The sequence below is a fragment of the Heterocephalus glaber genome, unplaced genomic scaffold, assembly GCF_053883595.1.
Source record: "Heterocephalus glaber isolate CG9 unplaced genomic scaffold, H.glaber_assembly_v1.0 deba00001465, whole genome shotgun sequence".
NCBI classification, from domain to species: Eukaryota; Metazoa; Chordata; class Mammalia; order Rodentia; family Bathyergidae; genus Heterocephalus; species Heterocephalus glaber.
In genome coordinates, this window is record NW_028258312.1 from 29,257,449 (window position 1) to 29,283,233 (window position 25,785).

At 38.0% G+C, this 25,785-nt stretch overlaps 1 protein-coding gene across 6 annotated transcripts in view; it reads right to left on the reverse strand.

The window, feature by feature from the left end:
* Positions 1 to 25,785, reverse strand: part of Xrcc4 (X-ray repair cross complementing 4) — a 251,841-nt gene that overhangs the window by 117,428 nt on the left and 108,628 nt on the right. For all 6 annotated transcript variants that reach the window (XM_004841642.4, XM_004841641.4, XM_087181002.1 and 3 more), the window contains 2 exons: positions 23,214 to 23,366; positions 22,048 to 22,154 (listed from right to left, as the gene is read on the reverse strand). In XM_004841642.4, coding sequence (XP_004841699.1) covers positions 22,048 to 22,154; positions 23,214 to 23,366 — 260 coding nt within the window. The remainder of the gene's footprint in view (positions 1 to 22,047; positions 22,155 to 23,213; positions 23,367 to 25,785) is intronic.

Sequence of the window (25,785 nt, forward strand, 5' to 3'; positions counted from 1 at the left end):
TCTATGTTGCTTATATATATAGATGCATGTTTAACTTCTTTAAAACAACGGTGATATTGTTAGGAAATATAGAAAATTGATCTCTGCAAGAGACAACCTCTAAGAAATTGAATTCAGGGTCGGGGATTTAGCTCAGTGGTTTCGCCGCCTGCTGCGCAAGCTCAAGGACCCGAGTTCAATCCCTGGTACCAAAAAAAAAAAAAAAGAAATTGAATTGAATTCAATTTTATAAAGAACTGGTGTTGAAGGTATTATCAGTCTGTCAAACAGAAATTACTGGTTTCCACGCCTGGACCATGGCGTGGGCAGGCCCGTGCTAAGAGGCAGCCAGCCCAGGCCCTTGCGTCTTTCCTCCCAGAGGCTCTTCCTGAACTCCACACAGGAGCAGCACGGAGCCCAGGCAGAGCACAATGACTCCATTCAGCTGAGCAGGCAGAATGAGAGTCTGGTGTCATTAAAATAGTTGGAATTTATGGGGCAGATACTAAAGAAGAGATAATTGCGCGAAAAAATGAGCCCCGAGAGGGGAAGTCACTGGCTAAATACGCAACTGTGCACCCTCAGAGCGCAGCTCCGCCAGGGCCTGGCAGAAAATCACTGACTGAGGGGCCAGGCGCTGGAATCTGAAGAGAAATCCAGGCGTCCCGTGTGTACCAAACTCAGAGTACTAACTGGCAGGGTAAGACCTCAACCGGAAACGCAGAGCACTCAGGTGACAGCCCTGAAAAGTCTAGACCCACTGTGACTGCACTTGAAACATTAGGAGAAAAAGAGTCCAGTTGATTCTCCAGTAAGCAAACTGCCTGTCAGACCAAAACTAAAATGTCTTTAAAGGAAGACAAAAACTCCAGACTCTCCACAGCATGGAAATTAGAATATCTACTACTTAATAAAGAACTTCTAAGTATGAGAAACAACAGGGAAATTTGACCCAGAGAGAGGAACAAACCACTAATACTTCGAGCGCACACTGAGCTGGAGACTTATTTACTTTACTGTCATACAGTGGGGCGTGCCAGGTACACTCCTTAGAAAACACTAAAATAGTATCTGAAATTAGTTATACCTATTGCGATCCCAAAGGCAACTTCACTTTACCTAAAAGAAGACACCATTTGCTCTAAGAGGTGCTTCGCCTATCACACCCATCCTAACAGTGCCTCCTGTCCCAAGGCAGCCGTACAGCGGGGAGACCGGCAGCCACGGACACGCAGGGGCCACGGGAGCTGGCTCTGCCCGCAGACCCAACACATCTTCCCGTTCTGTCCTTCCTTTCTCCGTCCTAAAATGTGCTTCCCATTTTCCAATCTCCTGCCTCCTTTATCTAGCTGGCATCAGTCGGCCGGATCAATACACTCTCTCTCTGTATCTCTTTCCTGGTCCTTAGTCTCATTAAATTGACGCACGAATCTTTCTGTGGTAACTGTACGCAGCAGGCTGCCTGTTTTGCTGATTAGAAACTCTTTGTTATAAACTGAACTGTGTCCCCCCCCAATTCTTATGGTAAAGTCTTAAATTCTGCATGTACCTCAGAATGTGACTGTACAGAAACAACCGTAAAGTGGAAACTGAGGCTCACTGAGATCATCTGCACAAGCCCTGATCTAATGGGACTGTGTCCACGTGGGAGGAGGGACAGCCCCAGAATGTGCGTGCTCTCCGAAGGCAGCTGCGTGCAGTTCAAGAGCAGGGCTTGGGAGAAATCAAGCCTGCCAGCACCGTGAGACTGTAGCCCCATCCTGTCTGCAGACTCTTGTTACATTAGCTTAACAAACTTGCAGACTCCTGGATACATTTTCTTGTTTTCCAGGTCTTTCATTCAACCTCATGGCTGGAAAACTAACTTGAAGGTATCATATCCATTAGCACATCATCTCATTCTTGGAAGTAATGCAAGCATGAAGACAGACGTCATACCAACCAGCACTACTTCCAGACTCCTACTGCAGTATTACATATCAGTCCCGAAGGATGGATTTTGAACAGAAATCAGACATCAGGAGAGAAGAGGAGAGAGGAGGAGAGATCAGGAGGAGAAAGAGAAGGACAAAGAGGAGGAGGGGAAGGAGGAAAGGTAGCTAGCATTGTTGAAAGTCAGAGCAGCAATGTGTTACTACAGAAATCAGTCTGTTGTCTGTATAAGATACCTGAGTGGGAATCCCAGTCTTCCGGTGCACTGGCTATGTAATCCCAGGCGAAGCAACCTTGTGGTGGGGAATAATAGCACCAGTTCCATATTGTGGTGAGTAAAATATATTAATACTTGTAAAGCACTTAGCCTGGCACATAAAATGCAATATAAGTGCTGGCCATTATCAAGGAAAGTGACTTTGGAGGAATTTCAAAAGGAGTAAAAGGAAAAGGGCATGGATGATGGACAGGTTATACTAGTGAGTGTCAATTATTATGTATGGACTCAAAAATTAGAGAGTAAATGGAGGGTAATTGAACAACACTTTACAAAATGTGCAAAGCAAGAAAGAAAGGTAGATGACAACTGTGCACATTTACAGCCTCATGGAATTTCATGTTTTCAATCTCACTTAGGAAGGGTGATCTCTGAATAGGCATCAAAGGAGCAAAACACCGAAGAGATGGAGGAGGTGGAAAATGTCTGGGTAGAGATTTCCAACCTGCAGGTCATGACCCATTAGTAAGTTATAAAATAAGGTGAGCGGTAACCATCATTTGGAAAAAATTAAATTAGAGAATGTCAAAATACAGGCATGAAACAAAGGTCAAATGGTGTTTCATGCAACATTTGTGTCAGTTTTACACACAGACACACACAGTGTGCACACTCATCGGAAGGAGAAATACATTCTCACCATGGATCTCAGGGAAGGTTATCTGAAACAAAAGTTATTTCTGAAACACAGACTTTTCTTCGAGTTGACAAGAAGAAAGGTCAGTGAACTGGAACTTTAATCTATTTAACAGAATTAATCCACCTGCACCTTACATTCATTCTAAATAAACAGATATATAAAACACTGTGTAGTGATCCTTGGATTTTAAAATAAATTATAAATTTGCAGTGCTTAATAAACTTTAAAGTCTTACAACTCAAATTTTTATTTTTACTTTATATTACTGAATTTTAAACATGGGAAGTGGATCACTCTCAAAGTGTCCCGTGGGATGTTCACTAGACTAACAACTGTTTTCCACATGCCCATGTTACCTATTTTGGGTTATTAAGAAGCTCCTCGGAAATGAGCTGTTCTTCCCGACAGTGTCCTTCGAGGACAGGCCCAGCACTCCCAGGGTCGTGGTTGGCTCTCTGGTGACCTTAGCATTTGTGGCATTAGCTGTCAGGCACACGCAAGGGCACACAACCCGTGCCTCTGTGCACCTGCAGCTCCACCGTTTCCTGGGTGCTTTTAAACTCTGAGGTCCCCACAGCACAAATTCAGTATCTAAACAGTTTGCACCATGGCTTTTTATGGCTAGCCTTCCCGTGTACCTGCTGGCTTAAGACAGCACACCTAGAAGCCAGGGGAGTAAGTCCTTCAGTGCCCTCAGTCGGCCTCTGACCTCTCTGGCTCTCCCACTCGCTAGCTGTCCCTGAGGACAGTCCACCCCTACACTCCCATCTGAGTTGTCTTTCGAAAACGTCAGGTTGCGTTACTCTCAGACTTCCTGGCCAGCTTCTTTCTCACCACAGCGCTCACTCCAACCCTGCGCCTGCCACTTCTCTCCTGTCTTGAAATATGCTCCATTGGCTGACTGATTGACTGACTGACTTCCTTATTTCTTAAACACCTTCATGACTGTGTGTTTTCCCCACCTGAGTGTTCTATGCTGCCTTCTTAACATGCTGACTCTTTAGCTCCCTGTTTACTCTTTCTCATACAGTTCAAACACCTCCTCTCTGTAAATGATCAGTGGAGGGCTGTTTCCTTTCATCTTTCCATTTTCTATGCAGCATTTTCAAAATTCATGGACCAATCATTTTTATTTAAGCATGGCCTATGGTCAAAGCATGGCTATTTCTCCTTGTCCCTGTGCATCGCAGTTGTTTGGCTGTTTCTCTCTTCTACTGGAGGGTGAACCCAAAGACCAAGACATCATCTCCCTTAAGGTGGCCTCCAGAGCTAGACCTCAGGCCCAGCACCTAACACACGCTTAACAAACACTGGAGTGAAAAAACTGACTCAGTGCTAACATATTATTTTCTTCTACCTCTCAAATTATTTCTGTTGTCCTAATTAAATGTTAAATTCTGTGTGAACAAAATCATGAGGCATTTAATATTTAATGGCATAGTCTAGTGTGAATAGGAATATGACATCTTTTCTAAAGACACTGGAGCCCACTTAGGAGCTGCCTGAAACAGGGACTCATTTACACCTATTCTTAGTGTCCCAGCAATTAGCCATTCCTTAAAGGAGAAATTAACACTATTTCGCTTCTTCTTTCAACTTCAAAAATTCTGTATTTTAAGTCACATTTACACTTCCTGACACATGGCTGCTTTATTTTGTTACTAATGAACTGAAGGACTCTACAACTAAAGGATTACTCAAGCTTGCTTTTTATGGAAAACACATTGACTCATGAGGAAAGGCCAAGCTTACATCAATATCGGCAACATCACTTACACAATTACAATTCTCTCATGCGCTCATATATACACATAGATGAACACTGTGTACGTTATTGGTTATTATATTTTCTATCTCATTCTTTACTGTTTATTTTTGTTTTGTTTAAATTAGGCTGCAAGTGCTAGCATTCCAAATAAACACTAAAAGAATTATTAGAGCACAGCAGCTTTGTTCAAATTTTGAAAATGCCCAGAAGTAGGAAGGCTCATTGTTTTCCCCAGCAATTCACAATTCCCTGTAGCCTGGCAGATTCTCCCCCAAATTCAAAACTGTTCACTTAAGAGCTAAGAATTCATTTTCTGAGGGCCAGCACTTCATTTCTTGTAGTGATGTCAAACTGTCTCTTGTCGATTCCTATTAGGATTAAATTCCAGGGCCACTTTAGGAATGTCTATATTACTAGAATGAACATTAAGCAATTCGTTGCATTTAACAGTGGTGCATCTTACCATCACCACCACTACCAATAATTACTAAATTCTGATAACAATGCTAGCAGCACCTCATTCTTTTTTGAGTATATGGGAGGAACAGTATTAAATTATATGAATATTTATTCAGAGGTAATAGTGGCTGATATAATATATAAAATATGTGCACATATCTATTGAAGAGGCTTAAATTTAAACCTCTTTAAACCTATAGTCTCTATTTTATTATTGAGAAAACTGGGATTCAAGAGACCTAAAAAAATAGCCACGCCATACACCTCTGGGCGCAATGTGATGCCAAAGCACAGGAAGAGCCCAGACCCCCTAGGCTCATGCCTTATCCTCTCAGACAGGGTGAGCACAGCTCTCCTGGTGCTAAGGAGAAATGTTCCGGCCCCAGCTGGTCCATTTCCTGACCCTTGTAAATGTCTCTTTGATGATATTTCTGGATTATCCTTCCTGGCGGGCAAAATCAAGTACTTTCGGGCTTCTCAAAAAACGGAAGAAAATCAAGCTGTGATTTCAGCAGTGCGCTGCATATCATTTCTTGCAGTGTTACTGGGATGACAACCGTCGGAAGGAAACTCAGGAACAGCCTTCCATTAAACAGCACTCCACAGCTACCCCCTGCACACTGTCCACTTCCTCCAACCTCATTATAGAACAAAAAGTCTTAAATTCACTGGAAAACTAGTATACTATTTAAATCTAGTTTCTCTAATTTTTCCCTTAAATTTTATAAGTGAGCCAAATGAGATGCAGCAAGGTTAACAAAAACTGCCTTGATCAGAGAGCTAAGGAATTGGTAGAACTAGACCCCAGATCTCCATAATGCTGTAAAGAATTGTGGCCTAACGAACTGAGCAATTACTGTTGAATGCTAGAATGTATCTATTCAAAGGCTATACTTCTAGGAAGTAAAGTCCTCGAGATAATGTCCAAATCCCAGAAAGACCTGTCTAATCTGGAGGAGACTTGTGCTGCCCGGACAAGGGAAGGAGTCAACAAAGGGCTCAATTTACAGTCAACTAAAATGACTCCCCAGAAGTGATGCAGCTGACTATTAACAGCAGCAACTTCCTCTATGTGCCTAAGGATGAGGAAAAGCAGAGGAGACTCTTGTTCTCTCCCTAGATTATTTCCAGAGAAAACCAGAATCAATTAGATACTTCTGTTGGCCTACTGAAGCAAAGAGCAGAGAATATATGATTTTTCAATTCAAGGTTGCAAAAATAAATAGGACTTATATTGACATTGGACTTGTTAAACTATAAAAGATACTTTACAGATTGATTCTGTGTATCTAACTGACTTTTTTATGATGGCTCAACAACTACGTATTTTCCAGGACACTAACAGGCAACTTAGCTTTTTTATTTCAATATGCATTACTTTATATCTGGTCAGTAATCCTGCATAAAATGGTTAAGATTTGTACAGCAATGAAACGTAGGTGTTGACTGAAGGGGAAAGGGCCTAAATAACAAAGTGAGCAGTTAAATGGCATGGGCTTGGTTTTCTACTCACAAATGAGATCAAATTTGGCTGTGCCTCTTACTCATTGTGTAACCTTGGACAAACCACTTCCCCTTTCCTGACAGGAGAGCTGTAAGGCCTGACACTGACTGTGGCCAAGATGAAATGAGATCAATTAAGTAAACACTTGGCTGTACAATATCCCACAAAGGGCAGCGTAGAATCAATGTGAGCTCATTTTCCCATTATTCTTTTTACCAGAAACTTATAAGACTCAGTGACACCACTCCTGAACAAGATTTAAGATTATAGCAATCCTAGTCATCAACTTAGATATTGTTTTGAAAGGGGGGCAAGAGTTTATCCAGACAGATTCGGAAAACATTCCAAAGTATTCAGTTTTCCTACAGCAAAGTGAACACGTAGTTTCAAATTAAAATCCCCATGCTCTGACACCTAGGGTTTTGTCAAACATCTGAGAAGTACGTGACAGTTCAGGTCCTGCTCCTGGTTGTGCTGGCTTTGGGCAACAGTTCCACCAAGACATTTGTGGGATATTACTGGTAAAAATTTGTCACGGATCTTTTATGGAAGTACTGGGACAATTCAGTTTGACAAAATATGTGGGCTTTTCTGGAAAGCACTGTGCCAACACTGGGATAAACAGTGTTTTTATCCACTTTCTTACAGAGCTCACAGTCAGACAAGTGCACAACTAACTAAAAGGGTGACTTTGTTGCATATTCTAAAGTTTATCAAGAATGTAGGAAATTATCATTCAAAAGTGATTTAGGTCAAAAGGGAGACAGAGAACGCTATACCTGAAAAGACCTTAAGGAGGCACAGTTAGTTGACCCTCTGGCTTTTACAATATTCTAGGCTATAGCTTCATGGAAAGGAAGGGATAATGAGAAATCAAAGTTTTCTTTGGGATGCTGTCCAACAAAATAGATTTACACCAGGCTAACCTGGTAGGTTACGTGTTCCCTGTAGGGAACGTCATTAAAGACACCTTATTACACGTTGTAAAGCCCAGCAGCACGGGGGAACTGTGAGTCACTTAAACTGCATCCAGTGAGGAAGCCACGGCTGTGGGTCTCGCTGCTGGCCGTTTATAATCAATCACAGTCAATGAAGCTGTGAGTAAGAGGCACACCAGCCAAAGAACGGCCCATGAATGGAGTCTTTTAGGCTAATTTGGGTAGAATACAATGTTTAAATAAGTGTTACGAAGCTTGGAGAAAAACAACTAGTATAAACTACACTTTATCCTCCTGAAGTAGGTAGGAAATTGTGCCAAATCAAAGTCATAAGTGCTGGGCTTTGTTTAGCAATGTGACTTCGCTAAAATAAACTCTTAGGTAGTTTTGATGCTATGCCAGATATTAATGAGGAGAGTCCAAATTTGTCAACATTTTAAGAATGGCATTTAAACAACTTGGCAGGTAAAATGACTTGAAAAGAATAATCTACTTTAAATGCTATTTGTGTTTCTCTCAAATATATTCCATTAGGCTACAAAAAATTTATTCATCACTTAATAAACAAAATGTTTAAAAAAACATACTCTGTGAAAGATGCTGAACAGGGTGATACAGCAATAACTGGATCAACTCAACTACATTTTACAACACAGAAGAAAAATATAAGAAACAAAGAAAACTGGCTCCAAAGTTCTGTCAAATGTATAAGTTCTTACTTGAATTTAAATGAATACCACTCATAAGAATAACATCAGTCTGTGTACCTTACGAATTTCAAATGCCTTTACATACATACGGCTTTCAGAAGCCCTGCCTGATATATGGGTGAAAGATAGGTATCATTATTCACAATAAAAAAATAAAAGAATAGCTATGAGCTTTCAGCTCACAGTCTAAATCTTTTCCATTAAAGTAGGCTAGGCTTTCTCTCCTTTAAAGTATTTTCATGATGCTGAAACAAACTGAAATAAGGAAATAGGATTAAAATCCAGTACCATCTAAAATATGTAGGGCGGTATAGTTTATGTGATATTGAACCAAGAAGGTAGAACAATACACAAACATCCTATGTTAAAAAAGGAATTCTTTTTAGAAGAGGGTAATTTTTCCTTTTTAGAATTACAAAAATCTGGTGGTTCAAGACATACCTTATTTTCCTTCTAAGAGAAAATAGGGGTTCTTAAATATCATAATTTTATTTTAATTTTTGGTTCCTAAATAAACGTAAGATGAAGTAATAGAAAAATGCTAACATAGTGCTTGTATCTTTATTTTATGTCCTCAAAGCAATGTATTTTTTATTCTGAGTTATCTAGGAATCTAGCTGCCAATCACACACCTTGTAATATAAACTATAAAAACTTGGCTTTGCAATAAGAACCAAGATACATTATGTTAAGGTACAAGATCCCAATGATGAATGTAACTGTACTATATACCTAAAATGTGCCAATGAACTAAATGGGAAATAAAAACAAAAACAAAAACAAAAAACTTGGCTTTGAGTATAAAGAATTTCCAACTGATAGCAGCATGTCTATGGAAGGCTCTCCATCTAACTGTCAGCTATTTTTTGTCTGTTTTCTTTACTTTTGGAAGTAAAAATAGTATAAAATACAAGTTGTCACTTAAAAATTAATTTAAAAAGGAATTCATTAATTCTGATTTCCTTTGTAAGAGAAATTACAGCAAATATATAATGCTTTGTACACACAATCACTCAGAACATTATTCATGTGAATCCTGGCTCCAATGATAGAAAAGTTTAATTTTATTTTACATTGTAAAGCTGCACCATAAGACAGCACAGAAAGCACTCCTAATATGTACTTGGAAAGTTTAAAGAAAACTTCAGATTTTTCACATGGAAAGACACATTCAACAGCTTTTGAAATTTGCTTTTATTAAGGAAAGTTAGTTTGTCAGGAACTAATACCATTTTTTATGTTTTTAAAACTCTCCCAAATGATACTATTAAGTTTTATTTTAAAATATATTATTAAACTTTATAATTTCACATTCCAAACAGAATACGCTACAAATATCACTATGAAGCAGGATAATCAATAAAAAGGAAAAGTAAATGCAGTCATTTGAGTAGACACTGATTATTAAAGAGTGAATTTAATTTCATTTAAATTAATTCTAATACAGGATAAGTTTTAAACTAACTTTCATCAAATATTGTTATGCACTTATTTAATTTTTCACTTCTCATGTTCTGTTGGAAATTAATTAACCTTCTAATAACTCAAATATTGAAATGCAGAAAATGGTGGATGCTGTAATCCTAATTTAATGAAAATAAAGCTGTATACCAATTACCATATTAAATACTGAACAATATGTAAATAAAGAAACTAGTTTAATTTTTATTAACTGAGTGTTATCCAAATTTATTTGGCCATGAAAAATTCATCTTTTATAAAAAAGTTTAAATTTTGTCTGTTGGAATATAGTCTCAATAGAAGGAAGTTAATTTCTAAGGAGCTGCTTCTCTAGATCAAATTTATCTTCTTGTTTCTGCTCAATGTAACCTAGTTTTTCCCTTCCATAAGAAAACAATGGAAAATGCCATCAAAGCAGAGCGAACAGTATCTTTCTCAGAATCCACCCTGGATCTCTCCAATTCACGCTACTGGAAGCAACCCCTGATTTCCCGTCACCCATCATTGCTACAAGCCTCAGGAATCTTGAGGGGATCAAGACAATACCCTGAAGCATCACAACATCTGCCATCGCGATACCTAGGAGGACTGCTGCTCATGCCAATGCCTTGTCACTCAAGGCCAGCTCTCACAGTACATTTTCTAAGTTATTGTTCAGATTGTGACGGCGTTCCCAGTTCCCTCCCAACACTTTTAAGAAGCTCTACATCCAGTGGCAGGAAGTGGTGCTTTGTAGTAAGAGAGGTGGAAAGCGTGAACCCTAGTGTGTGCATTCTGGAGTTGCTTCCGTTGCTTTTAATCACCTTTGGTGGGATTCAGTTGTGCTAATATAAATTCATCCCTTCTCAAATGCAGCTGCTTCCCATTTCTCTGTACCACATGAACTGGGCTACATTAGGTTGAAACTCATGATATGCCAATATTTTGCCATTATTCATACAGCACCGATAATACTGCGCTACAAATAATATAAGATTAGTAGTCACCTCTAGTCACATCTTAAAGAAAAAGGGGAGTGTATGTTTAACATGAAAGGGAAACAGGCTATCACAAAGGGCCTTACAGAGAAAAATGCAGCCAAAACTGATGAAACAAGGTGATACTTAAAACAAGCATCTTGTGATCACATCAGTTCTGAACTTGATAGGATAATTGTTTTTTTTTCTTTTGAGGAACGTTTACCACCAAGGTTTACTCGTCACAAATTAAAAACAAAACAATCTTTTGAAATAATGTTGCAAAATCTGGACACCCATTATGAATTGATGCTCATTAATTACTGTACAATTTTTAAAATCCTAGGTGAATTTCAAATATTTCATCAACTGACCTTAGTGTTACAATCCTTGAAAATATTCGTTCCCATTTCAAGTGCTGACCTACAGTAGAGATCTACTTCTACCTCATTAAAATCTTATTCTAAGACAATATAAAATAAAGTCATCCCTCAGTATCCACAGAAAATTTGTTCCAGGACTCCCATGGATTCCAAAATTTTTAGATGTTAAGTGCCATGCATACAGTCTACACACACACACACACACACACACACCTCCAGATAACTTATAATACCTATCGCAGTGTATAACATGCAAATAGGTGATATATTGTTTGGGGCACAATGAAAAGGTAAAAAGCTATTCATTAAAGTAGCAATTTTTTAATAGCTTTTTTCCACAGTTGGTTAAATCTGTGCATGCAGAAACTGGGCGACAAAGAGCGTCCTCTACGGAAGGCCAAATATTATGCCATGAAACATAAGGAACTTGAGCATCTACAGATTTGGTACCCGAGGGGGCTCCTGCAACAATTCCTTACAGACAGCAAGTGACAACTGTAACCAGCAGTCCTCAGGACCACCAGTGTCATCCCACAGCAGTCACAAACTCATACTCTTCCAGAAGTCTTGCAAGTGACATCAATAAATAAAAGCCACGTTCAAGAGAGTACGTTGAGGACTACAGAAACCAGGGAAACAATACCTTGTTTACATACACTCATCAATTATGTGAAGCACTGATGTCCCTGAAGGAAAATTGGAATATGTAGTTTAGTTCATAGCAAACAGATTGTAACTTTTAAAAATTTCATCCAAGCTAGTCATTTAAATTCCAAAAAGATCTCTTTACTAAGATGACCTTAAAAAGTAACGTGACAAGTAGAATCACAAGGATTTTTGTTTTGCTTTGTCACCCTATAAATGATGTCTCCTATATCCCTTACCTGTCTCCATATAAAATGCTGAGTGTCACTAGGATTTCCCTTGGTTAGCATTCCTCAGTTTTACCTCAAGGCTTGAATTCGACGGATTTTGGGGTCTCATACTGATCCCTGCATCTGACTGCTCTACTTGGGCCTGTTCCCTCTCGTCCACCATGCATTCAGACTCTGCGTGGCCAGCCTGCTGATATCCATCCTTCACACATCCTCAGGCTCTGGGGCCTAAGTTGCGGCAAGTATCACATCAATGCTGGTGGGCTGGCAAGGTTCCAGAAGCTCATCATTGGTAACCTTTTGATCTGAAATGTAGCTTAGAGTCTATGTTGATGAATTGGCTCATGGGACCACATGTGCTGTCACAATCACAGGGAGATGAGAGTTCTGCATATTGCATTTATATAGAAATTCTGCTGATTTAGAAATCACCTTTCTTTCAACTCAGTAATGGCTTGCACTTTTATAAGGCCAATAAAAATGTTTATCTTCACTTTGCTAGGACAAACTAATAAACGATCCAGGCATTTGAAGTTGATTTCACTACAATGAATTTTTTAAAAACCCAGTACATCATCTTATGCATTTAATTACACTCCATTACACCCACACTCAAGGTCAAATGTAGGTCCTTAGATCTTATGACCCAAAGATCCGCTTACATTAAGTGCTTCATGAAGACATGGAAGTACAATTTGATTTTCTGTTTTCTTTCAGTTTTAGCTACTCTGAGTCCTATGATTCATTTGAGTTAATTCCTGTGTTTTATGTTAAGAACACATCTAAGTTGATTCTTTTTCTATGTGATGCTCAAACATCCAAGTACTGTTTGTGGAAGAGATCCTTTCCCCATAAAGCTGTCATGGCAATTTTGCTGACGATCAGCCTACCATAATCAAAAAGTTTATTTCTAGACTCTCAACTCTGTTTCATTGACATAATCGTTGTTTTTTAAGCTAGAACTACACTGTCTTGATTTCTGTATCTCTGTAGTAACTTTTGAAATCAAGAAGAGTTCTCTGATTATATTGTTTTTAATAATGTCTGGGATAAATTGGCTCCCTTGAATTTCTACATGAATTCTTAAATAAGTGTGTCAATTTCTGCAAAAAACCCCCCCAAAAAACGAAAAACCCAGCGAGCATTTTGTTAGGGACTGCATTGTATCAATTTGGGAGTATTTACCTTAACAATTTTAAGTTTTCCAATATATGAACATAGATGTTTTTACATCTACTTTAATCGTCTTTCTTTCAATAGTGTCTTGTAGTTTTCAGTAAAAAGGTCTTGGATTTCTTTTGTTAAATTGATTCCTAGATTTTTAAAAATTATTTTTGTTGTTATTGTGAAGTAATTATTTTATTTTTGAATTGTTCATTCTGAATGTATAGAAATATAATTGATTTTTGTATATTGATCTTGTATACTATAACCATGCCTAACTTATTTACTAGCAGTAAGAGTTTATTAGTGAATTTCTTAGCAGATCATGTATAATTTTACTTCTTTTATAATCTAGATGCCTCTTATTTACTCCTCACCTAACTGCCTGGGTAGAGCTTCCAAGAGAAGGTTGAAAAAAAATGATATCAAAGGGAAAATTCATTATTTCAGCATTAACCTTGATGATAGTTGCGAGTTTTTATGTCTTTATCAGCTTGAGAAGTTTTCTTCAGTCCTGTTTTGTTCAGTGTTTGTTATCAATGTGGGTTGTGTGGTCAAGCACTCTTTCAGTATCTACTGAGCCGGTCTGTGGCCTTTGTACATTCTCCCATTAATGAGGTAAAATATCAATTTTCAGATGCAAAACTACCTTTCCATTGGAAAGATGAACTTCAATTGGTTGTAGTCTATACTTTTGCATGTACTGCTGGCCTCACTTTGCTAATATTGTGTTTAGAATTTCTGCACCCATGCTGCTGCTGCATATTACACTACGGTTTCATTCTCAGGAGATGAGGTCTGGCTGTGGTCATGATAATACTTGCGTCATAGAAGCTGATGAAAAGTGTTATCGTCTCTATTTTCTGGAGGAGTACCAGGGGTTCATGTTAATTTGCTCTTTAAAATTATGAAGAAAACATCAATGAAGCCATCCAGGTATAGGGTTTCCACTGTGAAAATATTTAAAATTACTAATTCCATATTTTATGTACTCATCTATTTAGATCCCTGTTCTCTTAATGTTTGTTAAACATAGAAATTTTGCTCCAGTACAGTTCAAGCTCCACTTCGTCCTATTCCTGTTATGTATGTGCATGTATCTATTTAAATAAGCCCAACATCACTCTGTGATAATTACTACATGGTATAATCTGGTGTCAAGACCATTAAAAGAATAAGACAAAGAATATATTTACAAAGAATTTTATTTTAAGCCGAATAGTTTCTGTTGTCAGTTATTTTTATTTCTTCCTGTAGATTCACGCTACCATTTTATGTCATTTCTTTGGAACCAGAAGCCTTTCCCTTAGCATTTCTGATAAGGTAGATTAGCAACAAATGTCTTCATCAATAACACATCCTGATTTCAACTTCATTTTGAAAGACACCGCTGGATATAAAACCTTGGCTGACATTTTCCTTTGCTTTGCAGGCCCTGCAAATGTCATCCCACTGCCCGCCGGCCTCCATTGCTCCAGATGCGGAGGCTGCCATCCGCAACACCCATGCTTCCCTGCTCGAGAAGGTTACCGGGGTACGGAGCCTACTATCAAGATTGTCTCTCTACGGCTTGCAGAGCTGCTGGGCCATGTTGATGTGTTTCACATGCAGCTGCTGGCATTTTTTACGTAGAGTTTGCTGACATTTTTGGATGTTTAATGCTTTTTATAAAATTTGGAAGATTTTGGACATTATTTTCTCAAGTATTTTCCTATCTTTCTTATTCCTGCCATTCTTGAATCTGTATTACACATGCATTTTTTAACCTGATGCTGTCCCGCACGTCTCTGTGGATCTGTTCATTCCTTTTTGATGTTTTCGTTCATTTTTGTTTGGACATCGTCTGTGCTATTGATCTGCCTTCGAGTGAATTGCTATTTTTCTTTTTGCCATCTTGAATCTATTATTGAACTGCTCTAATGAATTTTATATTTTATCCATTGTATCTTCTACTCTTAGATTTCCAGTTTGTTCTTTTCTTAAATAATTTCTACCTCCTTATTCAGAATTTTTATTTGTTGATACATTTTTATCATACTCTTGTTTAATTCTTTAAACATGTTTTCCTTGAGTTCTCTGAATATATTTATAATTATGCTTTGAAGTCTTTGACTACCAAATTCAACATCTGGGGACAATATGAAATTTTCTATTGACTACTTTTGTTTTCTCTAAGTATAGATTGCACTTTCTTGTTTCTTTGACTATCTACTTTTGTTGAAAACTACACAAGTTAAACAATATATTGTGTCAACTTTAGGTTTTGATTTTTTTCCTTCTGAAGATTGCTATCTTTGTCTTTGCTTTACTTGTTTATTTAAAAACCAAAGTGGGTTAAATGTTAGAAATTTTTCCCACTTATGATGAGCACCCACGGATGTCTCATGTTTTCTATTTTGTTTTATTGTTTAAGCCTAGTTTCCAGTGGGTTGCCTTTGCATCCAAGTGGGCAGTCAATAAGTGATACAGTTTGTACTCAAATACATTAAGCCAATAAAATTCTTTCTTTTATTTAAAGTGGGTAGGAGAGCCCACTCAAAGTTCAGGTTCTCTCCATTCTCCTACATGCAGGGTACACCTTCAGCATAGGCCAGTGCTATAGAAACACCTTCGGGCCTTTCAGTTTCCACCTCACATGTATACACGGATCCTCAGTCAGGAATGAGTTTTTTCTAACCTTAAGCACGACCTCAGGTTACAAGCTCCACTGGCCAAGCCTATGAAGACACTGTCGCCAAGTGCGCTGCTTCCACTGAGAGCGTCTCCAGGTGTGAGTATCGCACTCTGCTGCAAACTCAGTGAGCTGCTTCTGGCCCAGATCTAGAAGCTACCAGTCCTCACTGTCCACACGGTACTGGCAGAAGCTCCATACTGACCAAGGTCCGGAAAGGGCCAGGCAACAGCAGGGGGAATCCTGGGCGAGACCAGAGATCCCCAGTTTTTGCCCAAAATTCAGCAATTTTCCAGCATAAATAGTTACATTGCTGCCTTTTGTCAACATATGCACATGCATGAATTTCCCATGTTCTGCAAACATACACTGACAAAAAATTGCAAATATTTGTTTACTTCTTTTTTGTCAATTTTACATTGATAGTTGTTTTTAGGGGAAAGTGTTTGCCAAACTTTTTAGCCATCCATAGTCAGAGACAAATAGTTTTAGCAGAATTTCTTTATCACCTCAAGAATATATAAAGACATAAAAGTAGCTGTTCATGAGGTCATATCAAAGTCACTTTAATACTAGGGTATGGATAGATTTGTTAGAAACTGTCATCATATTGAGAGTTCATAGGTGAATAAATAGTAAGTCAGAATGTAAAGCAATTAACATATAGAAGAATGATCTCTATACAAATATGTGCTTTCTAGAATTATTTTCTTAAACTAAATATCATGTAGTCTTTTATTTGTTGGATCTGATGATATAGACTATCTTTCTGAAGCAATTATATACAAATAGGATTTTTCTTCTTTATATGGAAAAAAGGTATTCTTAATATTCTCTTGTATAAAGGGTAATTCTCTCAGTGTTAGCAAATTTCTAAAAGTTTTTATATCTCAAAAGTGTATGTTCAAATGTCACCAATTTAATGTTTTACTTTTTCATTCTCTCCTATGTGACCAAGAGTGATGTACTTAACTTTTCTAGGCCTCTGCTCCCTCTAGATAAAAAAAGAATAATGGACTTGACCTAGAGAAGCTAGAACTGTAAAAAATCTAGATTTTTGAAGCATATAATGTCATACCTAGTAACAATGGTTATATATAAAAGCCCACAACTGTTAATCGATATTTAAATTGCTTTTTTTCAGTGTGGAGACAGGTTTTACAGAATCAAGCTTTGTATTTAGAACACATGAATAAGTGTGTCGATGATACATGTGCTGGATAAGATGGAGCATATAATCTGTGATTCTGAAGTTGAGTTTCTGAGCAATCTCTTTGGCAGTACACGAGGTTGCCCCCTCTGTGGGCAGACATTCACTGTTCGAAGCAACAAGCCCTTTGATACTTGGAAATTCTGGATTCTGTTCTATTTTTAAAAACAACTATATCAGTATTCATCAACTGTTCGACATAGCCATTCATTTATTTTCAAAAAGGCCATTCTATAACCACACTTCCTTTCAGGAAGCCCACCAACTAAGGGAAGCTCAGATGACTGATAGCAGTTACACAGGGACTTTCCTGTTGGCTAAGAAGCAGGATTAATTAAACTAATGTGCTAAATCTCAGGCTAACAGCTATGCAGAAAAACAAAGCAAAAAGAAAGGTTATTCTATTTTTTTTTCTTAATGGCTAGGTATCTTTAAAATGAAGATAAGAAAGTTCATTCTAGAAAAACATTTTCTTATGTGTAATTTAAATAAGGCTGATTTAGTTATTCTGTAATTGTAAAAAAAATTGTCAATTTACACTGTTAGAAATAGTTATTCAAAAACATCAATCATTTATCAAAATAATTAATGAGACATTAAAATAATTCACCTTATGATAGATAACTAATAAGGAACCAACAAAGCATAACCTCAAAATGATTCACAAAAAAAATCTGAATTGAGGAAATAAATCTAATTTTCCATATTTGCCTGCTTTTTAAATTACATTAAGACTACGAAATGTTTCACAATAATAAAATTCTTAAGAGCATTCATATATATATTTAAAACTCTATTTTTACATACAATTTTACTGTTATCAGCACATCAAAATGGTTCTACAACAATATCTTATTTTTTGTTTGCTTGTTTTTTTGTTTTGTTTTGGGGGGTGGTTTTTGGTATCAAGGATCGAACTCAGGACCTTGCGCTTGTGAGGCAGGCGCAGGAACCACTGAGCTAAATCCCTGGCCCTAAAGACCAGCATCAGGATAAATTGTCTTTGACGTTTAATCTGTTGTTATCGAGGCAAATGAAAGACCATTTGGTGAAGTGCTACAAATTTGGTCTCCTGCTATGTCAACAGTGCTTGTATCTTTCTGTATTCTGGTGAGGTTTTGTTATTCATCAAGACATACTCGGATATTTCTTCAATGTGGATCCAAAGAAACAAATAGTTTCTTGTAGAAAACATTATTTCACAATATCTTTAATAACCCAACAGATTTCTATGGACAGCAACACTCTGCAGGCAGGGGGAGTGCAAACTCCCCAGGACATTCCCAAAAGTCACAGGGAGTTGATATCAACTAGAGGGGGTGAAAGTGACCCGACCAGCTCTGTAATCTGGGGGTTGCAGTGTAGAAACCACAATTATCTCACCTATTATAATCTTGATCAGAAACAAAATGAGAAACCTATAAGCTCCAGGGGCTTTGAATGTGGTCCTAGTATAAGAAATAACGTCACTAATACCATTACCATCCATCTAGAAACTCTGAAAGTAAAGATGCAGGGAGAGTAAATCTTACTATACAAAAATACAAGATGTAGTGTGGGTTGACATTGTCTATGACATTAAAGTTTCTCCTTGTATATGATGGGCACCTCGTTTTAGCTAATAAAGTAAGTGTTTTGGAGGATCTTCATGTTACATAGTATAGTAAATAAGAGCACAGAGTAGTTACTGGATTGGACTATTCATCACTAATTCTTTCCTCAGCAATCCTAATGATATGGGAAAATTTGAAATGTGGGAGAAGATGAAAGCAAGAAAATTGACTTTTCATTCATAAATATGCTATGTACCAAATTCTTTCAAACTACAGTATCTCTACCCTGCTTCTTGATATATTCATAAAAATAGACAGATTTTTCCCCTAGTGAATACAGTAGAATCATTAAATGATCTTGATGTCACTAAATATCTACCATTACGTAGGAACTGGAAGATAATCTGAAGAACTCATGAGGAATACGGGGTATTGAATAGTGATGAAAGTTCCATTTCTATAATGAAATTACTACCAAATCACACATACAGCCACTTGAAAAAATGGCTTTCTCCAAGACAGAGCAAATTTATTAATCCCATTCATCTTTCTTTTGTTTTTACTATAGAGAAAGCACACATGAAACTGCAGTCTATGGAATAAATCTGTATAATTATAGTTCACTTGTATTATAAGATGAAGATGGTAGAATAAGTTCAGGAAAAAAAGCCTATTGTCCGCCCCAAACAAGTTGTACTATAGACAGTGCCCAAAAGACAAAATGATGCTCAAAAAACCAGATAAAGATAATATACCATACAGTAAAGATACATTTATTTCTATAGAAGATGGTAAATTATAAAGGGGGCCAATTTTATTCTTTAACCTATGTGATTTTTTTTTTCCTCTCAGATCTATGGAATATTGTACTTGATTCAGTATCAAGTATTTCAGACCTAAGATTTACTTTGCGTCTTTGCATACATCAGCTTCCTGAATATTTCTTTCTCATGCTGAAGAAAAGAAATAGATTAAACTTCTAATATAATCACTCTTAATTCCTGACATCAAAAACTTGCCAAAAGCAAGCAAAATGCAAAAACTAAAAATCAGAACCAGAGATGTATGTATCAAATACACAGTAAACTAGATATGAGGTAAAGAAATAACGACAAGGAAAATACAGGAAACATACAGAACAAATTCAGAGGAAAAAAATTCTGCCAAATTTATAATAGTACAATTACAGCTTAAAGCTTCGCTCAAAATAGACTGAACACATAAAAGACCTCCTTCTCATATACTCATTTTTAATCATACATTTTCTTTTCAACAATCATTTTCAGCTACTTTAAATGTTGGAGAGATACTCTGGATAAGGATCTAAATCAAAGGCCACTGAACTTAATAAAACTTCTGACAGCCTAAACTGGAAAGAGTACAGGTCTCTTTCTTTCTGAGCTTTTGACTACATTTGATTATTTTAAAATTCATTTCATTTCAAGTGGGGTGAAATGTAAAACAAGCACAACCTACAAATGAGAAGAAATTTAATTCTCATAGGCAAAAGTGTGTGTGTGTGTCTGAGTGTGGTTGTGTGACCCAAGTTAAATCTGCTTAGAATCACAATAGTCAATGAACTGGTTTAATGGGTCTCAGTCCGTTTCCTGAGCACAGCCAGTTATCTTCTGTCCTCGTCTGTTTATTTTACATGGTAGGAAGCACCATGCTCTCACCCTAACTCCTCCTCTACTTGTCTGCGGTTCTTCTCCCCTCAGATCTACTCAGAGACACAATTCCAGCAACTCTTCCTCTCTCTACTGCCTTGCTGTTGTGCACCCGCCCTCTCTTTATTCCCTCTCATCACCATAAAAACATCATTTCTTCCCTCTAGAAACAAAACCCAAACCTCCCTCTCCCTGCTTCCCTGCAGCTGCTCCCCATGTCTTTCTTTTCGCCGCAGTAACCTTGCTGAAGTGGTGCCTAGACGAGAAGTCTCATCTCCAGTTCTCTCCTTTCATTCCCTTTGCAGCCCTCCTGCCTCCTGTCCTCTGCCATCTCACCAAAACCTTCCACTAAGGTGCCCAGGATGCTGACCTTGTCCCATCTGACAGTTCCCGAGTCTTCTCTCCCTGGCCCCGTTAGCCAGATTCCACTCCCTTGTGCACCGTCCACTCCTTCAGACACTTTCGTCACTGGGCTACCAGGACACCGCATTTCAGTACTGCTCCTACCCCTACCCCTTGGTAGAAGGCCTCTCTGTCTTCTTTTGTAGTAATCGCTCTCGTAAACCTGCTGTCTAAACAGATCCTGCTCACTGCTCATTGCCCTGTCGCCCAGACCTAAGCTCCACTCATCCTCCACCCTGCTGTGGACTCTTCTCCTGTCTAGTACATATTCCTCAGCACTGCCGTCCCACATTCTATTCCTAACAGAGTAGTCAGGCTGCTGCTGAGAGGGGAGTCACTTGGCGGTTTCAGATGCTCCAACAGCCAGCAATCTCAGTAAAAGCTGAGGTCCTAACAATGTATCCAAGGCCCTGCACGAGACAAGGCCCATTGCCTCTCTGATCCCATCTCCTCGCTCTCCAACCTTCATGCTACTTCATCTGTGTTACAGCTTCAACACATCAGAGGCTCTGTATTTCAATGATCTTCAAAATTTTCTTTCTTTGTGTTTGTTTCCTGCCTGGTATGCTTTTCCCCCAGCTAGACTTGTCTTCTTTTCCAGGACCCCCTGCTAATACCATGCTTCTGTTCCCTAATCCCGTCCTGACATTCTGTCCAGAATAGAATTTAACTTCCACATTGACTCATTCTGCATTTTGCTCAGTACTGCCCAGAAAATTTCCTGGCACCTAACAGTCACTCACAATTATTTTCTAAATGAATGAATACATTTTTTTTTATGTATAATAATTGGCTTTTGGTCAAAACCTTCTAGGTATTAAATGAGTTCAAGGGACCTTGCTTCTACTAACCCTCAGAAATCTATGAAACTCCCTAAAATAACCCATGATTTAGACACATTATCTGCAGGACTAAGACGCAGCAAATCACACTGAACTGCCACTTCTGCTTCTCTTCTCCTCTACCTCATCTGACCCCAGGGCAAGCCTTTTCCTGAAGAGAAGGAGGAGGGCTCCATTTGAGGGTCATTTAACCCTTTCTGGATGAGCCTGCTACAGTGGCCCATCTGTTGCCTTAGACAGGAATTTAAATGCTGAAAGCAACCAGCTTTGAGCTGGTGACACTGAGCATGAAGGTGTACACTATGCTCATGCATCCTTGCTTAATGAGGCACAGTATACCCTGGTATGTGTGTGCATGTGTGTGTATGTGTGTGTATGCATCTTGCTTGCCTTGTTGCTAACAAACTACTGCATTTTACAATAAACAATTTTTATTTGAGGGTTTACACCAAAAATCTTAGAGAAGATCTCTTGTTTTTGGTACCAGGGATCGAACTCAGGTTCTGCACTTGTGCGGCAGGTGGCGGCACCACTGAGCTAAATCCCTGGCCCTGTAGAAGACCTTTTTATCACAGTAATTTTCATTATGGCTTCTCATCAATAGCATAATAAGCCTATGTAATATTCAACCAAGAAAACAAACCTATTTTTCTCACCGGGAGCTGACACAGAGGCCTCAGACCTGTCTCCACTTTCCTCATCGGTACTTTCATCATAGATGGGATCTTGGGCAGCTGGGATTTCACAGCTGGCTGTAGCTTCTCTAGAAATAGAAAGGAGGAATTGAAAATCAGTGGCTGACACTTGGTCAGATATCAGATTTACCTCTAATTATTTGTAGAAAATATTCCTGTACAAAGGTCCTAATTAGATAAACACATAGTGAAATATGTATGATTCAGATAAAACCACTTTATAGGCTGTATATGAACACTCCTAAGAACAAGTTTCTCTTTTATCTAACAATCTGGATGTTGGTAAATGTGCACTATAATTATTCCCTAAATGAGTTTATCACTTATTATTTTTATATCAAATACTGTTCTACCAGATTGTCTATGGGTCACAAAGTGTTTGATATTTTAATAATCCCAAACCAGTTCCCAATTCCATTTGCTTGTCCCAAAAGGGAGACACAGAGAGACTAAAGGACCTGCCCAATGTAACGTACTAATAATCATCAGGGCCAGATCAGTATCTGGACCAGTTGACATCAAACATTATGTTTCTTAGACTTTGCAATTAGCAAACCTGTGCTTCTTCTCAGGTTCAGGGAAATAGATTCTAATCTTGTATATTTGCTTAAGCTTAAAAATTGTGTTTGAAGCCACCAGCCACTTGTCACCTGTAATTTTCCCTTAGGAATCAAGTGCACCTCCAGTCTCACAGAAAATTTGTCAGAATGAAGAGAGAGGACCACATGCTCAGATAACATCAGTAATGCTTCCCGAAAGTTAATCTTTATCACCTGATTCTAGAGGGAACCGTGACTCACCCATCAACATTACAGATGTGCACGGAACTCTTCAGTGATAGATGAAAGAATTTAATTAATGTTTCTTTTTTAGTGGTATTTCAAAATTAATTAAATAATACTTCGATAAGCCTCCTGCTGGCTTTATAAATGTAGGTGAGACAGAGGGCAGATATGGAAGATCTCCATGAGAGTACTCTATCCCATTTCATCCCAGACTCAGTCAGACTGTCAGACCCAGCCCAGCAAATTATCTCATGGTATTAAAAGTTGGTACCTAACTTTCATGAAGTTTTTGAAGAAATTCTACTTATATGTATGCATTTGCCATCCAAAACCAAGTGATACCTTTCATGCGGCATATTCTTTTCCAGTTCTTGAACTTCATTTAACAATTTATGCAAGCTTCTGATCTTTGATTTCTTCTCATTCAACACCAGAACAAACCTCTTGTAAAGATCAATCTCCAAGCCTTCTTTGGCATTCACACATTTTTCAAATCTAAAAAAATTAGACAAGTCATTTAGTTTTTCTAAACATTAATTCGATTCAGTATAATGCACAAGAGGATTTCAAGAAATATTTCAAGGAAAGTAGAATTAAGATCATTTTGTATAAATGCCTTAACTGACTTAAAAGTTTTAGAGACAGCTAAATAAATTCTCAAAAATTATTGCTCATTAGTATTCATAATTTATATACTGAAATAAAGATTAAAATTGAAACTAGTAAAAATAAAACTTTAAAAAATTGGAATGCCTAAATGTAATAATTAATTCACATCTTTGGTTCATTACAAAAGAATGTTTGCATATGAGGAATTTCAAAAACACAAATGTTGCCTGTTGTATCAGTACTTAATTAATATTATGAAATAGGAACCAGGATTTGGTTTGTGATAAAGTGATAAACTTAACTGGTTTGATTTTCCTATTAGGCTATAAACTACTCCACACGAAGAACATGACTTATGAAATTATATCTCTATAACCCATAACCACATATACACAAATATTCATAAAAACATACACACGCCAGGGATTTAGCTCAGTGGTTTCGCCGCCTGCTGCGCAAGCACAAGGACCCGAGTTAGATCCCTGGTACCAAAACAAAACAAAGCAAAACAAAACAAAACATACACACACATATATGATTAAAGAATTCTACTTGATATTTCCAAGGAGATACTAATAAAAGACCAAATGTAAAACAAGGTATGTCTTCAATTTTATAAAATAAGATAAAATTGAGACAAAATTTATAAAATTCTCTATTATAATTTTTCTACAATGCTCATGTGAACTAATAGAAGATTGCAATGTATTTATTTTAGTCTCCCAAGAGTTATATATGGTAGAAAAAACAAACCAGCAGAAGGTAAATATACTTGATGTAGGTGTACATGTATATACCATAAATAAATTCCTATTAAATAGATTTAAATATAAATTATTTCATGTAAAATATTCTTTAAAATATGATCTATTTCCATCTGGCTTTCTTCCTACAATACTGCTTGTTTATACTTCTGCTTTTCTACATAGGTGTATCTATCTATCTATTCAAACCTATACATCAGTAGCAGTATGTGTGAATACACACATATTACATTGGATAATTAGAAACAAAAATGTTAAAACGTGGCACTTTTCATATAATACCTAACATACTTGTGTAGAGATGCAGAGAATTTCTAATAGGATAATAGTGCACATCTGGAACCAAGCACAACAAACTTCCCCAGCAGACCTTTGGCTAAGCTTGAGAACTCTGTGAGAGCAGAGAGCATGTGGTGTGTTTTACTGGTTGCTTTGGCCTCAGTGCCTAGCAGAGTGTGTGGTAGCCAACAGATCATTAGTAGATATTTATTGGATAAATAATAAAGTGAGTGAGTTAATATGCACTGATTTTTTCCACCTTACTGCTGATGTATTCCATGACTCTGAGAGAACTTTATTTTGTTTCAATACCCTGTTACAAAGTTTCCTTGACTCTTTTGCTAAGGTGCCAGTTGCTGGGCACTGTCTACGGCCACACACAGACTGACAGATGCCCTGAAGTTCTTCCCCTTGGTAATGACTCTGGCCTTCTTGTGGATGTTCCCTATGGGCATCACTCGTCCTGTCAGCTTGGCAGTCACTGTAAGTGCAGAAGAACTGGGTTCCTGCACAGGGGTCTGCAGGGACTCAGTGGACTTGTCCCACCTCCTTGGATGCCTAGAGAGACCAGTGGTTGGGGCCACCTTCTTAAGAAGTTGATGCCTGCCACTCTCAACTCTTCCACACGGAGACCCCTGCCAGTGTGTGTGGTGGGCTGATACTTCAGTACAGGGCATATTACTGTGAGCTGAAGGCATCCACAGGCAGCAAGCAGAGCCATGCTTTGTACTCTGGATTGCTGAGTCTTGGATCTGCACACCTTCCGGGCCAGCAGTTTGAACCACATGGCCTTGGACCACTGCTAGTCCTTGCAGAAGTGGATCTTAAGGATCACGCCATTCCAGCTGGACACCGTCCTTCCTCTGCAGGAAAACGGCTGAGAGAAAAGTCTAAAATGACTATCTTATATGGAAACGGAAAGCCAGTTATTCTGAACATGGTCATATGTCATTTAACAAAGGGAACACCTTTTGAGAAATGCATCATTTAGGCAATTTTGGTTTTGTACAACCACCATAGAGTATAATGACACAAACCTAGATGGTATAGGTCAGTGTTTGGCGAATCTATGGCATGCATGCCGCAGCTGGCTGTTTGTTACCATCGAAAGCTCTAAAAGGCTCGCCATCCCCAGATAGGTCAATCACTGGACATGGCTACTTCGTGCAATCAAGAGATACTAAATATGAGACACACAAGCATGCTGCTGGTGTAACACAGTATATACAGATTTACAGAACCTTTCTTGGTTTTAGGAGCAG